The sequence below is a fragment of the Falco naumanni genome, chromosome 1, assembly GCF_017639655.2.
Source record: "Falco naumanni isolate bFalNau1 chromosome 1, bFalNau1.pat, whole genome shotgun sequence".
NCBI lineage: Eukaryota > Metazoa > Chordata > Aves > Falconiformes > Falconidae > Falco > Falco naumanni.
Genome location: NC_054054.1, coordinates 95,031,392 through 95,044,900, shown reverse-complemented (window position 1 = coordinate 95,044,900; position 13,509 = coordinate 95,031,392). Strand labels below are relative to the sequence as shown.

General features: G+C 59.6%; 2 protein-coding genes across 15 annotated transcripts in view; one reads left to right on the top strand and one right to left on the bottom strand.

Annotated features, from left to right (window-relative positions):
- CUX2 (cut like homeobox 2) overlaps nucleotides 1-5,510 on the top strand; it is a 69,786-nt gene extending 64,276 nt beyond the window's left edge. For 13 of the 14 annotated variants that reach the window (XM_040609002.1, XM_040609030.1, XM_040609020.1 and 10 more), the window contains 4 exons: nucleotides 216-485; nucleotides 725-913; nucleotides 1,021-1,294; nucleotides 2,871-5,510. In XM_040609002.1, the coding sequence (XP_040464936.1) occupies nucleotides 216-485; nucleotides 725-913; nucleotides 1,021-1,294; nucleotides 2,871-3,534 (1,397 nt within the window). In that variant the 3' untranslated portion in view covers nucleotides 3,535-5,510. Of the gene's footprint in view, nucleotides 1-215; nucleotides 486-724; nucleotides 914-1,020; nucleotides 1,295-2,870 lie in introns of those variants that run through there. The other variant, XR_005829959.1, reaches the window with a different exon arrangement.
- A 1,487-nt stretch (nucleotides 5,511-6,997) lies between these two features.
- On the bottom strand, nucleotides 6,998-9,653 carry PHETA1 (PH domain containing endocytic trafficking adaptor 1). The gene is made up of 2 exons (XM_040608913.1): nucleotides 9,405-9,653; nucleotides 6,998-8,922 (listed from the first exon to the last, which is right to left on the bottom strand). The coding sequence occupies exon 2, from the start codon at nucleotides 8,909-8,911 to the stop codon at nucleotides 8,141-8,143; it is 771 nt and encodes a 256-aa protein (XP_040464847.1). The 5' UTR covers nucleotides 8,912-8,922; nucleotides 9,405-9,653; the 3' UTR covers nucleotides 6,998-8,140.
- Nucleotides 9,654-13,509: the final 3,856 nt, after the last annotated feature.

Genomic DNA, 13,509 nt, shown 5'->3' with positions numbered 1-13,509 from the left:
GCTGGGTTTTTTATATTAGTGATGTTTTCTCTCTTTAATTATTCCACCGGCACCTCCCACGTTGCTGTAGCCGCCAGAGAGAGTTGGCTGGCATCCCCCCTCTCCAGAGGGCAGAGCGGCAGGCATCCCTGAGATAACCTTCCTGCGCCTGCCAGCTCCCTGCCGTTGTCCCCTCCCGCCGTCCCCGCTGACCCCTCTGCCCCGGTGTCGCACAGCCAGCCCGATGGAGCCCCAGCCGTCCCCCTCGCCGCCCCCCAGCCCTGCCGAGCACGAGAAGGGCTGCCAGGAGCCCCTCACCCTGGCCTTGGAGAGCAGCAAGGAAAACCAGCAGCCCGAGAGCCGGTCGACGCCTGCAATGGGTGGGAAGACGTACCCCAACAGCCAGGGACCTGTGGGCATCCAGGAGATCGTTGCCATGTCCCCCGAGCTGGACACCTACTCCATCACCAAGAAGGTCAAGGAGGTCTTGACGGACAACAATTTAGGTGCGGACCCTGTCTCCGCCTGGGTTTTCGTGAGCTGCTGGTGAGGCTCCATAGATGCATCACCCCAGTTCCCATAGCCGCAGACTCGCCTTGGTTCGCTGCGGGTGCCTGGGGGGCGATCCCAAGATGCTGGGGAGGATGCTGGCCGGGAAACGGGGTGTACCCACTCTGCAGAGGGACTGTAGCGCCTGCCTCGCTGCTCTGCCCCGCTCTAACCACCTCTGCTTCTCCTCCGCCAGGCCAGCGGCTGTTCGGGGAGAGCATCCTGGGCCTGACGCAGGGCTCGGTGTCCGATCTCCTCTCCAGGCCCAAGCCGTGGCACAAGCTGAGCCTGAAGGGGAGGGAGCCCTTCGTCCGCATGCAGCTCTGGCTCAACGACCCCCACAACGTGGAGAAGCTGCGTGACATGAAGAAGCTGGAGAAGAAAGGTGAGGGTCAGGGCGATGCAGCCCCACCGGGGTGGGCGTGCTGGCCGAGGGGGGTGCTCCTTGGGCTGGGGGGCGAGCGGCGCGCAGCTGGGTCTCCTCTCCTGCAGCCTACCTGAAACGTCGGTACGGGCTGATGAGCACCGGCTCGGACAGCGAATCCCCCAGCGCCCGCTCCGAGTGTGCCAGCCCCAGCCTGCAGCCGCAGGACCTCAGCCTCCTCCAGATTAAGAAGCCACGGGTGGTGCTGGCCCCAGAGGAGAAGGAAGCCCTGAAGAAAGCCTACCAGCTGGAGCCCTACCCCTCCCAGCAGACCATTGAACTGCTCTCCTTCCAGCTCAACCTTAAGACCAACACCGTCATCAACTGGTTCCACAACTACAGGTACGGATGCTCCCGGGTTTCGGACCTCTGGTGGTGCTGTGCCACCAAGGTGGTGTCACTGTTCCTCTTCCTGTTCTCCCAGCCCCTCTTTGTCTAGATGGAGAGGTGCAGACCCACATGTGGTCACTGGAGGTCCTCAGGTGCAGAACTGGGGCGGATTGCAAGAGGGATGTAGAGGTCCTGGAGCATGTCCAGAGGAAGGCAACAAAGCTGGTGAGGGGGGCTGGAGCACAAGGCTGATGAGGAGCAGCTGAGGGCACTGGGGTTGTTCAGCCTGGAGAAAGGAGGCTCGGGGAGGACCTTCTCGCTCTCTACAACTACCTGAAAGAGGCTGCGGGCAGGTGGGCACAGTCTCCCAAGTAACAAGCAACAAGATGAGAGGAAACAGCCTCAAGTTGTGCTGGGGAAGGTTTAGATTGGAGAAAATTAGGAAAAATTTCGTCACTGAAAAGGTGGTCAAGCATCAGAACTGGCTGCCCTGGGAGGTGGTGGAGCCACCGTCCCTGAGAGTTCAAAAACATATAGGTGCAGTGCTCAGGGACATGGTTTAGTGATGGACTTGGCAGTGCTGGGTTAACGGTTGGACCAGATCTTAAAGGTCTTTTCCAACTGAAATGATTCTGTTTCTCTATGCAGCCAAAACACTGCATGTGCTTTGGCTGGCAGCTGGTCAGGAGGTGTTGACCACCTTGACCAAGTCACGCAGAGCATCTAAAGAGGTTTCCGTGCTCATGTCCACCTGCTCACTGGTGCAGGACACCACTCACCACCCAGCAGGAGCTCTATGATGGGTGGAGAAAGGCCTTATGGAGGCTTCTGAAGCACAGCATCCATCCCCACAGCAGCCTGACCCCAGGGAGCAGCACAGGCTTCATCCTCAGGCAGCATTGCAGGTGAACGCATGGCTCCTGAACCCTCCCCAGAGCCACACCAAGAGCTGCCTGCTCTGAGTCAACAGCCCAGGGGATGGGCTGTGCCCCCTCCCCTATATAAACCAGTATTAAAAGACATGTAAGTGCTTGTGTCGAGGCTGCAGAGCCTCCAGCTGCCTCCAGGTCCCCCTGGGCAGCGTGAAGTAGATGGTCAATATTTATGGGAGCTGGATGAAGTTACTTGTGTGAAGCCATCGTGTGGGGAGTGCAGGGGAGAGCTTGAAAAGTCAGGCTTTTTGGTGAAGCATTGACTAATGGGGGTTTGAAACCTACGACCTTTCCCCTTGCATGGTTCTAGGAAAGCCCCTCCTGCTCTTGGTAAACACAAATGCCCGAAAATAAACCTCTGAAAAATTTTGTATATTAAATAACAACAACCACAACAACAAAGGTAGTGGAAAACACTTGCAAAACTGGCTCCGTTTGGCTGGAAACAGCCCAAGGTGTTGCAAAATCCGTTGCCCGTGCTCAAGCAGCAGTTTTTCCTCCAAAAAAATGTTTTGAAGGCTGTCAAAGTGGGGTTTTACGTCTCAGGCGATGTCATCACATTTTTCTGGCTGAAGATGCTTTTCCAAGACATGTGGTGCCCGCGACACGGGGCGATGGGTGATGGTCACCAACCCTTTGTGGTTGTGTCCCGGCAGGTCACGGATGCGCCGGGAGATGCTGGTGGAGGGCACGCAGGACAATGACACAGACCCGGAGCAGAGTGGTGGGGCAGCGGTCCCCGGGCGCCGGGCCCCCCACAGCCCTGATTCAGACACCGAGGACCGTAAACCTGTGTTTGGGGGGGGCGAGCACCCCTGTGCCGCAGTGCCCGTGAAGGTGAAGGAGGAGCAGGGGGAGGCAGGTGGCTGGGGCCGCCGGCGGGACTCGCGCAGCCCGGCCGGGGCGGCCGAGGGGACCGGACCTCCCCAGGAGGAGCGGGGGACAGCCCCCCATGCAGCTGCCCCCAGTACCGGCAGCCTTCCGCGGCGGGGCGGCCGTGCTGGTGCTGCCGCCGGAGGACCCCCACCACCACCACCACCGCACCCCGACAGCTCCCAGTCCTCTGCGGGCTCATCCCGTTGCAGTTTGGAGGTCTCCCCAACATCGCCCTCGGCAGCATCCTCGCCTGGCCTCACTGGCTCAGCCTCACCGGGGCCATCCTCTGCCGGGCCGGTCTCACCGGCACTGCCGCCAGCCCCCGGCCCCCGGCTCAGCACCAGCGTCCAGCGGCGCCACGAGAAGATGGCCAACCTCAACAACATCATCCACCGCCTGGAGCGGGCTGCCAACCGTGAGGAGGCCCTCGAGTGGGAGTTCTGAGCCCCCCTGCCGCCCTAAATATATATATATATACACCCCCACATATATATATATATTTTGTTAAATGCAGCACGCACCAAGAGGTGACATGTGGCCAGCGCCACGGAGGGGAGCGCCCATGGAAAGGGGGGGCCCCCACTACAACGCCGCCCCCCTCCCCGGCTTTGTTTTAAATGTGAAAAACTGGGAACAATTTTAGAAAAGAAAAGAAAAAAAGAAAAAAAAAAACAAACAAAAAATATTTATAGACCTCTTTTAGATATTTTAATAAAAGGATACTTTGGAATTTATTAACAGCTTAAGCTGCTTTGATATTAAAGATAGCTATAAAATCAGGATGATGTAGCAGTCGTGTCATTAAATGTACACTGAAGTCTTGTAGTTTGCCACTGGATGAGATTAAAAACAAACAAGAAAAAAAAAAACCACAGAAAGACTTACTGAGCAAAGCCATCAAGAAGCACTATGAGACTGACCAAATTTAATAAACTCTTGCCGAGCGGTTTCCACCTCTGTCTGTAAGACACTGCATCGCTTCTGCCCCAGCCAGAGACTGCGTCATAGTCCCTGAAGACTCTAAAGCAAAAACCCTGATGCCATCGAGTATGTATTTAGTTCTGGTGGTTTATGTTTTTTGAAAACCTTTGTAACACAGAATGTCCCGTGCGGTTGTATATGTTGTAGAAATGTCTGCAATAGCCTTCTGGAACAAGATGTAGCATGGTCCGAACGCCGTCCCTCGCGCTTCCTCCAGCCAGTGACCGGTGGCAGCCCTGATACGGCACAGCACGGCTCCTGCCAGCTCCCCGGGAAGAGAACAAAATAAGGCAAAAGCAAAGCAAGCAACCTGTGCTTGTGATTTTGGGAGCGAGGTGGGAAGAGGTACCCAGGTGTGATGCTCAAGGATGGCTCTGGCTCGCTGGGGATGGACGTCTATGAGATCCCGGTTCCCCACGTTCTGCCATCGTTTGGGAAAGAAAAAGAGATGAAGCCTCCGAGCTTTGCCCCTGGGGCACCAGTGCTTGGGGACGAGCATCCAAAAAATCATGAGCTGCCTACTCACAGGGGGCCAAACCCTGCTCGGGGCTGCTCCCAGCATCACAGCCAGCTCTTGCGGCTGAAGCACTTTTCCCTAGGGAGAGTGCCCGGGCAGGATGAGCATCCCCTCATTGCAGCCATGTCCCCAGACAGTGGCTGCCGCTGAAGCCAGGATGAGCCCCGGGGTGTTGTGACAGGCTCCTGCCTGAACTGGGCAAGCTCAAACCTGAATTGGGCAAAGTACCACCAAGCTTTGGCTTTGCAGGGCTGACCCTGCGCAGGAGCTCAGCAGTGGCACCATCCTGGCGTGCTCCCCGCCGCCTCCCTGCCCCCAGCACTGTCAGCCAGCTTCTGCTAATGAAATGCCTTTAAAAGATGGGGGGTGGCCAGTGCTGGGCTGCTCTGCCCTGTTCCCTGCCCGCACAGCATCAGCCATCACCCACCAAGGCCACCACCGCTGGGAGGGCTCCCTCACCAGGCTTCGAGGCTATGCATTGACTAATTTTCCACTGTATACATTTTTATCAGAATAGAAGGTATTTTTATATTTGGGTGGTAGTCGATGAGCAATGCTAAAAGTGGCTCTTGTGAAGGCACAGCTCTGCTTGCCCACCTGCCCTGCCCCAGCAAGCCCCAGCTTGCCCATGGCCACTCTTCCCTTGCCACCGCGCTGCAGAAGGTCGAGGCGCAACCATTGACTGCTCGTCTCCGTCATGTGCTAGCAGGAGCTTTAGTGGAACGGGATTTGAGGAAGCACTTAGGATAGTCTTGAAGACGGCAATCCTGTTGTATTAAAGCTAGCGGGACATACCAATCACGTTTTTGTTAGGCTCATGTACTGTACTTCAAAAGTTTCTATGAGATCGATGAACTTTGTTTAACAATTTTGGAAGGAACAAGTTCTGTAAAGAGCCACTAAATACAGAAGTTGGATACGACTCTGGCCCTGGGGTGTGTTTTGTCTGGAGGCGGCTGGGATGGGAGCTCCTCAGCTTCGCCCAGCGCCTGGGTTGATGTTGGCTCCCTTGGAAGTCGCAGCCTTGCTTTGGGTTCGTGAGCTCTCACTGCCATAAATTGTCTCCTGGTGGTTGGGGGGGAGGGGACAGGGGAGAGAAGGGGTGTTCAATGGGGCTAGTCCAGCTCCGGGTATGATCCTGCCCTGTGGAAGTCCTGTGCTCATCCCTGCTGCAGGTTTGCTCCTGCCCCCAGGGTAGCTCAGCCTCCTCCAGCATTGAGGTTCGGTTCAGTATTGCGGGATGGAGCCACACCCCAGCACTTCTTCAGAACTGGCCATCGCCAGGCAAGCTTGCAGCTTCTGACACGAGGCAGGGCTGTTTGCATTTGATGAATTAATAAATCCATATGTTGCGTATCTGTTTAAGCTTGTTTGTCAGCTAACATGTTGGGAAGGATTTATTTTTAATGAATATCTGAATGTCTGGAGAAGCTGGGCTGGCTGCCATGGAAACCAGCATCTTCCTCTGCAGCCGACTGATGGGGTCACGTTAACCATCTGGATGCTGCGGGTGTAGCTGCACCCCACCTGTCCTCGGTACCGCTCCAAATGCTGAAATACGTAGCGGGGTGCCATGCCTGGCTGGGAGCAGGGCTCCATGTTCTGCAGTGCTCTCAGCAAGCAAGTGACCCCAGCTGGCTTCATGCCTCAGTTTCCCTAAGAGGCGTTCCCCCCCTCCCAACCTGCTGCAGAACCCCACTTCAGCAAGAAACTGGGGTGTTCATGCAGGTGGGGTGTTGCGGGCAGGCACATGGGGTCATGTTGGCCATCTCCTCAAGGGCAGGTTTCCCGATCCCTGCACAGCACCGACACCTGCCCTGGCAAGAGGATAGATATTTTGTCCCTGGCTAAGACCTCTTGGCAGAGGTCTGGGGATGTCCCACCAAGGGCACAGGGCCACCTGGCCATGGGCACCCAAACCTGGTTGGCATCACGCAGTGCAGCCTGTAACCTGGGGTTTGGAGGGATGGTTGTAACATCCCATTAAGGCTGTAATGCACCAGCAACTCATGCTGGGGCACCCAGTACTATTTCCACCAGTGAAACTGCTGGAGGGTTTTGCTCCCAGTCTCCCAGCTCTTTTCCAATGCCCAAACCCCATGTCAGTCACCTGTGCCTGGCTGTTTAAGCCATCAGGGAGGGCAGAACTGTGCTGTCCCTGCCGTGGGACCACCCTGGCACTGAATCCTGATATTCTCAGGGTGGCACCAACTCATCCCACCCCTTCCTTCCCACCCATCCCACCCATCCCTGTGGGCAGACGTGGGGCTCCAGGCCACTGCAAATCCCTGGCACTGGCCGTGTCCCACTCGGTGGGGACAGAAAGGGAATGAAATCGTATAGTTAATTCCTACCTGGGCCCCCCTCCCCAGGGGCTTAAAGGTGCAAACAAGAACCAGGGCCAGAAGGGAATTTCTGAAACAACTTTTATTGTAGCAAACAAAATCTGGTGCCTGTCCCAAGGGGTCAAAGGGAACCAGAGCCACCCAGCCCAAGCCTGTGGTGCCCTGTCTGCTCCCCCCAGACCTGGGGTAGGTCATCCCACCTCCAGGCCAGCAGCTTTAGTGTTGATATAAACCACTGGGGGAAGAGAAGCACCGGTATGAGACACCAGCTTCACTCTGGTTTAGCACATGAATCATTCGACACGCTCCGCTGCTGACACATATGTTCCTGCTCACCACCGCAAGCGATGCTTCCCCTTCACAAGCCAGCCTGGGGATGATGCTCTGACTTGAAATATCCACCCGGCGAGGCAGTGCCTGCAGTTCCTGTGTTCTCCTTGCATCTGTCCCCTCCATGGTTTCACTGGCTGGGCTGCAAGCAGCCATCACCCTATGCAGAACACCCAGGGCTGGGTATCACCAGCTCCCCAGGCAGCTGGGACATGCCGTGCCGCTGCCATTAAGGAAGGACTGCGCTCACTGATATTTTCATTTGCAAACCACATCCTGCTGGAGCAGAGGGATCTGGTGGAGCTCAGCCGACCTCAGCCAATCACTTGTGTTGGGCACGGAGGGGAAGGCAGTAGCAGGCTCCCCGGCTGTGAAAAACGCGTGCAGAGGCTCAGGTGGGTGAGATGCCATCAAAATCCTCCTCCAAAAGCATTGCTGGTGCATGATCCTGCTGCAAGAGCATCAAGAGGCCCTACCAGACCCAGTGCAGTGGCTGATTCTCAGGAGGCATCAGCCAGCAAGTGGTTTGTAGCTTGCTTGCACTGGGTGGGCCACCCCGCACCGAGGCATGGCCAGTGGCATGCACCCCTGCAAGATGCCTGAGATCACGAGATGCCCGAGAGCTGGCAGCCCCAGCAGCCCTGGGATTTCATGGCTGGCTGGTGGCACGCTGAGCCCAGCTGCCACCAGTGCCAGGCTGGCATTTCACCATCTCAGAGCACACTGCTGTCCCTCAGTGCTGGGCCCTCTGTGGCACCGTCAGCAGGTGTCCATCACAGCCATGGACAAGGCTGCACATCCCAGAGTGAGGAGAGGACTGAGGCAGCACCAGGGATGATCATCGGGTCCTGGAAGGTCCCCAGGGCTCAGCCACCTCTCAGGGCCGGGGGCCACGCCGCCTCTCCAGCCAGTCCTGCCGCAGCCGGGCCACCTCCCGGCCATACTGCTCATGGAGTTGGCAGAAGGTGGACAGGCTTTCTGCTGCGGCCACTCTGGCACTGCCTGCCTCGCTGCTTGATGCCCGCCTGCGCGGTGGCAGCGGTGGTGGCCGCAGGTTCCCCTCGCTATCATGCCTGGTGCAGCCAGAGGCACCGGGCAGCCGGTCCGCTCCCGGCACATTGTTCCACACTGCGCAGCCATTCTCCTTTGGCAGGACAGTGGGCAGAGCCGGCAGCCGCTCTGGGGACCGCTCCAGCCCCATGGGCTTCGGCTTCCAGGAGCCAGGCAAGCCCTGGCAGCCACCAGCTGGTCCCCAGCGCATCTCCTCCAGCTGCTTCTCCAGTGCCCGCACCACCAGGCGCATGTAGTCAAAGCTGGCTCGTGAGAGCGACTTCACCCACGACTCCATGGCAGCCTGGCTCTCTGCTGCCAGCACGTAGGTGCGGGACTTGGCACCGCCAAAGCGGATAGCAAAGGAGAACTCCTCGGCCGAATCACACAGCTCCACGGTGCAACCCTCCAACACGATGACTCCCAGCGGCTCCCGGCTCTCCTGCTCCTCAAAGTAGAAGAGCATGTTGCCCTTGAGCACAAACCAGCGGCGATGGTATGCCGTGTGCCGCTCGCCGCGCTTGTAGAGGAAGCCAGTGTTGTCTGCTGGGGAGTCACAGGTGGCATAAAAGGCCAGGCTCCGCTCATTCAGCTTCATGGCTCTGCACCCTGTGGGGACAGAGGGTGCTCAGCCGCCTGCCCACACACAGTCGGGCGCACCTTTAATTGCAGAGCAATAAGCCGCCAGCTTTTTGTTCTCAGTGGCACCAGCCCTGGCGCCCAGGAAATGGAGACAGTGAATAAACAGCCCGGTAAGAGCCGGGATAACCCCGCTCCCAGCCAAGGTGCTGCATCCAGCAAGTGCTGGGTGGGTCGGGGCTCCCTGGGGAGGGTTTTCCCATGGAGGAGTCCCCGGCTGGGCTCGTCCCTGTGCCCCATGTCACCTGGTGCAGGTGACCTTACCACCAGCACCGTGTTTGCCATGTCATGGCACTCCTCCCCGCAGCACGCAGGGAGGGTTTATGGCCTGCACTGCAGATCCAGCTGCTGCTCCAGAGAGCCATGGCCATGGACCCTGTCCCCCAGGGAAGGCCACCTCTCCCTTGTCCCATAATCACAGGTGGCCTCGCCGTGCCAGGCTTTCCACCTACCTGGATCCTGCCTCTAGCTCCGGTCTCTGGCAGCCACCGGCATCAGCAAGGGGTGGGGAGCGGTGGGAGCGCTGGGTCCAGGGTCGGCCGGTGCGAGGGGACCGTGGGGGCTGGCACCCTAGTGCCCACCCTGCGGCCACGAAACGCCCGTGGGTGTCCCGGGTCACCGTAGCCTGATGAGCACAAGGCGGACGTGCACCAGGATCATTATTTTCCTATGAAGCCACCACGCAGGGTTCAGGGAGATGAGATGGGGGGTCTCGGGGGGCCGGGGGCAGCGGGGACCCTTTCCCGCAGGCAGCTTGGGGTCCTCTTTGGGATCCCCAGATTCTCGGGGACTATGGGGAGTGGGGGACCGCCCTCCCCCGGTACCGGCAGCCCCGCTCCCGGTCGCTCTCGCCCGCTCAGCCCCGCTCCGCTGCGCCCCCGGCCCCGGCCCCTCCCCGCTCCCGGACCCCCTCCCGGACCCGCTCCCGGACCCGCTCCACTCCCACACGGCCACCTTTGTCCTCGGCTCCCCGCCGCCCCGGCTCGGCTCGGCCCGGCCCCGGCGGGCGGAGCGCCGCTCCCGCCCGCCTCCGCCGCCCCCGCCCCTCACCGCGGCTCGGGGCAGCTGGGGGCTGACACCGCGCCGGGGATCGGCCCCGGGGCTGGGGGGGCTGGCCCCGGGCTGGGGGTCCTGGCCCCGGTACTGGGGGGGGTCCTGGCCCCGGGGCTGGGGGGTCCTGGCCCCGGTGCGGGAGGTCCTGGCCCCAGGGCTGGAGGTCCTGGCCCGGGTGCGGGAGGTCCTGGCCTCGAGGCTGGGGGGTCCTGGCCCCGGTTCTGGGGGGTCCTGGCTCGGCCCAAAGCCCTCAGCAGGTCATAGCTCTGGGCACCGGGGCTGAGCTCCAGGCACTGCTGGAGAGAGGTGGGAACATGGATCCAGGGGGTATGGGGGGATATGCATGGCCATGGATGTAGGCATGGGTGTACACATGAATGTATGCAGGGATGTGCACATGGATGTATGCAAGGGTGTAGGTATGGATCTGCACATGGATGTATGCAGGGATGTGCATAGGGATGTAGGCATGGATGTGTGCAGGAATGTGCGCATGATGTATGCAGGGATGTACACACGGATGTAGGTACGGATGTGCACATGGATGTATGCATGCAGGGATGTGCACATGTGGGGATGTGCGCAGGGATGTGCATATGGGTGGGAAACTTGAGAGCTTGGTGCTGAAGGTAGCTGCACAGCATTGCTGGAGATGAAGGTGACAGGGCAGAGATTGGCCTTGCATGGGTGGGAGATGCTGCAAGGGACCAGGCTGCAAGTCCTGGCTGCTCTCCCGAGCTTTCAGCCATATCCTTGGGCCAAAGCAGACAGGGACGAGGGTCTCTGCCTTAGTGAAGAGGAAAAGAAGAAGCTGAGGCAGGAGCTGAGGGGCCTGGATGGGCATCTGGGGGAAGGTGACAACTGGCACAAGGAGCTAGAAAGCAAGGGGTGATGAGCCATTAGCTGGGTGCTGGAGCTGCCAGGCATTGTGCAACTGCGTGGGCAGAGACCGTGGCCCCCTCACTCCTTCCTGACAGCGAACACGGCATGGCACTCAAGCTGCTGATGCGCTTTTGGCCGGGTGGCCAGCGCTTGCCCCATCCAGGCCAGGGGTGAATAGGTCCAGCAGAGCTGAGCACGGGGGCCTGGGCTGGCTTTCCCGCTGCCGGTACCCACATCCCAGGGCAACCATAAACCTTTTGGCTGGGGGAAGCCTCCAGGCTGACTTCTGCTCTTGGTTGGCCTTCCACCCTGAAAGTGTCACCAGCCTGAGGACCACCTTGGCAACGCTGCTGTCCTCACCATGTCCCAACAAACACCCGCGTCAAGGATTCGCTCTCCTTATCGCTGTCCCTTTCCTCCAGTTTCTTCGTTCCCCTGCTGGGCTGCATGGCAGTGTGTACATTTTAGCAGACAAGGTGTTGGCGCTCATTTTGCAGGCCCCCAGCTAAGAAATCCTGCCGTCTGTGACCTCTGCCACAACCGCTGCTGCCCACAGGTCATGGTCCCCACTGCTCCCCACCGTAGATGCCTCCACCACCCTACACGGCTGCTCGGGGCTTTGCAATCTTCTGCTTGTGGCAGTAGTTTTCAGTTCACTGAGGGTTTTCCCCCCTATCACCTGCAGACTTTCTCTTTCAGACTACAAAAAGGGTTTTAAACTAGCACTTAAACCATCTGGGCTTTATCTTCCCTCCTGAGCAGAGCGGCTCTGTTCAAGGCCACCATGGAAAGTCTTGGGTCTCCCTGCACCGCTTATCTCCCTGCCTTGCTGAGAGGTGCCTTTTCACATGGCAAGATTAGGAAGGGGAAGGACCGTGGGGAGAAGCAATATCTTTATTAGACCAGCTGGGGTAATTGAAAAAGGGAAGCCCACACTCCAGCTCTGCCTGTCTTTGCTGGGACTCCAAAACCTCGACTGCTTCTTGCAGCCCCATCAGCCGGTTTAGCACGGCGGCCACTTCCCAGGGAGCCCTTTGGAAGCTGCTTTGGAGAACCGCCCCAAATCCTCAAAAAACACCGCAAAATTCCCCCCTGGGTTTTTGCTTCCCGTTGGGTCTCCCTTGGGACAATCGCGTGTTGCTGCACTGGCTCCAGCACTTCCCCTTCTGAGTGGCTCCGTGATATTTTCCCTGTTGTTCCCCCAGTAGCCCCCCAGCAAGGAGCCCAGAGTCTGTGCCTCAGTTTCCCCTGCCAGATCTTGCTGGGAAAGGTAAGAAAATGGATTCCCATGCTGAGTTTGCCTGACAGCAGGGAAAACGGAGACAAAAAGGGTCTGAAAGGAGGTGAGGGGCTGCCGGGTGCCTTTCTGGACGTGGGCTGCCTTGGGCCTGTGCTTCCTGCTGCTCCCATGACTGGTGAATTGGCTGGTGTGGTTACACAGCGGCGGGTGCTTGATGGCTCAGCGAGGTGAGATGGGGAGCTCTGAGTCACCCAGCTCGGTTGGGGGCCTCCTGGAAACCTCGGGGTGCTGGGTGGGTACAGAGGGGCTGCTGGATGGGGGATGAAACATGGATGCACATGGATGAGAAGGGGTGCGGGTGTCCGTTGTCTGATGGCCCCAGTGGGCCCCAGGGCCCCCAGATGGCCGCGGAAGCTGTGCCCTGGGGTTCAAGGTGAGCAAGCTGTGACCGTCTGGGAAACCGCCGTGTGGGACACTCCGCGGTGCGATGCGGGGTGCGGGCAGCCCGCTCCCGCTCCGGGCCCACGTCCTCCGCGGATCCCCCGCCTTGGCAGCCCCCTGCCCCCCGCCAGGGTGGAGGGTGGGCAGGGCAGGGGGCACATCCGGGCGGGCCGGGGGCGCAGGCGTGGGCGGGGGGCGCAGGCGGCGGGCGGGGGGCGCAGGCGTGGGCGGGGGGCGCAGGCGGCGTGCAGCGCGGCGGCTGCCCGGGAGGGGGCGGATGGAGCCCAGCGACGGCTGCGGGCAGCCAGCCGCGGCGCACCCCACCATCACCACCCTGCCCACCACCAGCACCCAGCCCACCACCTAGCCCACCGCTCTGCCCACCACCCAACCCATCACCACCCAGCCCATTATCACCCGCTCCATCACCCCCCTGCCCACCACCACCCAGCCCACTATCACCCCCTCCACCACCATCCAGCCCACCACCACCCTACCCACCACCACCCAGTCCAGCACCCAGCCCACCACTCTGCTCACCACTCAACCCACCACCACCTTGGCCATCATCACCCCCTAGCCCACCATCACCCAACCCACAACCCAGCCCACTAGCACCCCCTCTATCACCACCCAGCCCACCACTACCCTGCCCACCAACACCCAGCCCACCAACACCCAGCCCTCTCAAGGGGTGCATGAAAACCAGGCTGAGATTTGGGGGGGCATTGCCAGCTGAGAGCAGACCCCCATAGACAAGAATTTCCAGATTTCATCCCCCAGACCCTCTTCAGGAAGGGGGGACAACGACCCTCATCTCACAGTGGGATGACAGATGTCACCTGCAGCCGATCACATCCCACTCAGGGGTGGGACAATGCAGATGTGCAGCTTCCAAAACCACCCCACACACCCTGAAAATGAAGCGGGCCAGAGTGCGG

Excerpts from the sequence above, each read along its gene's own strand:
- PHETA1 (XM_040608913.1), bottom strand. The coding sequence starts at position 8,911 with ATGAAGCTGAATGAGCGGAGCCTGGCCTTTTATGCCACCTGTGACTCC.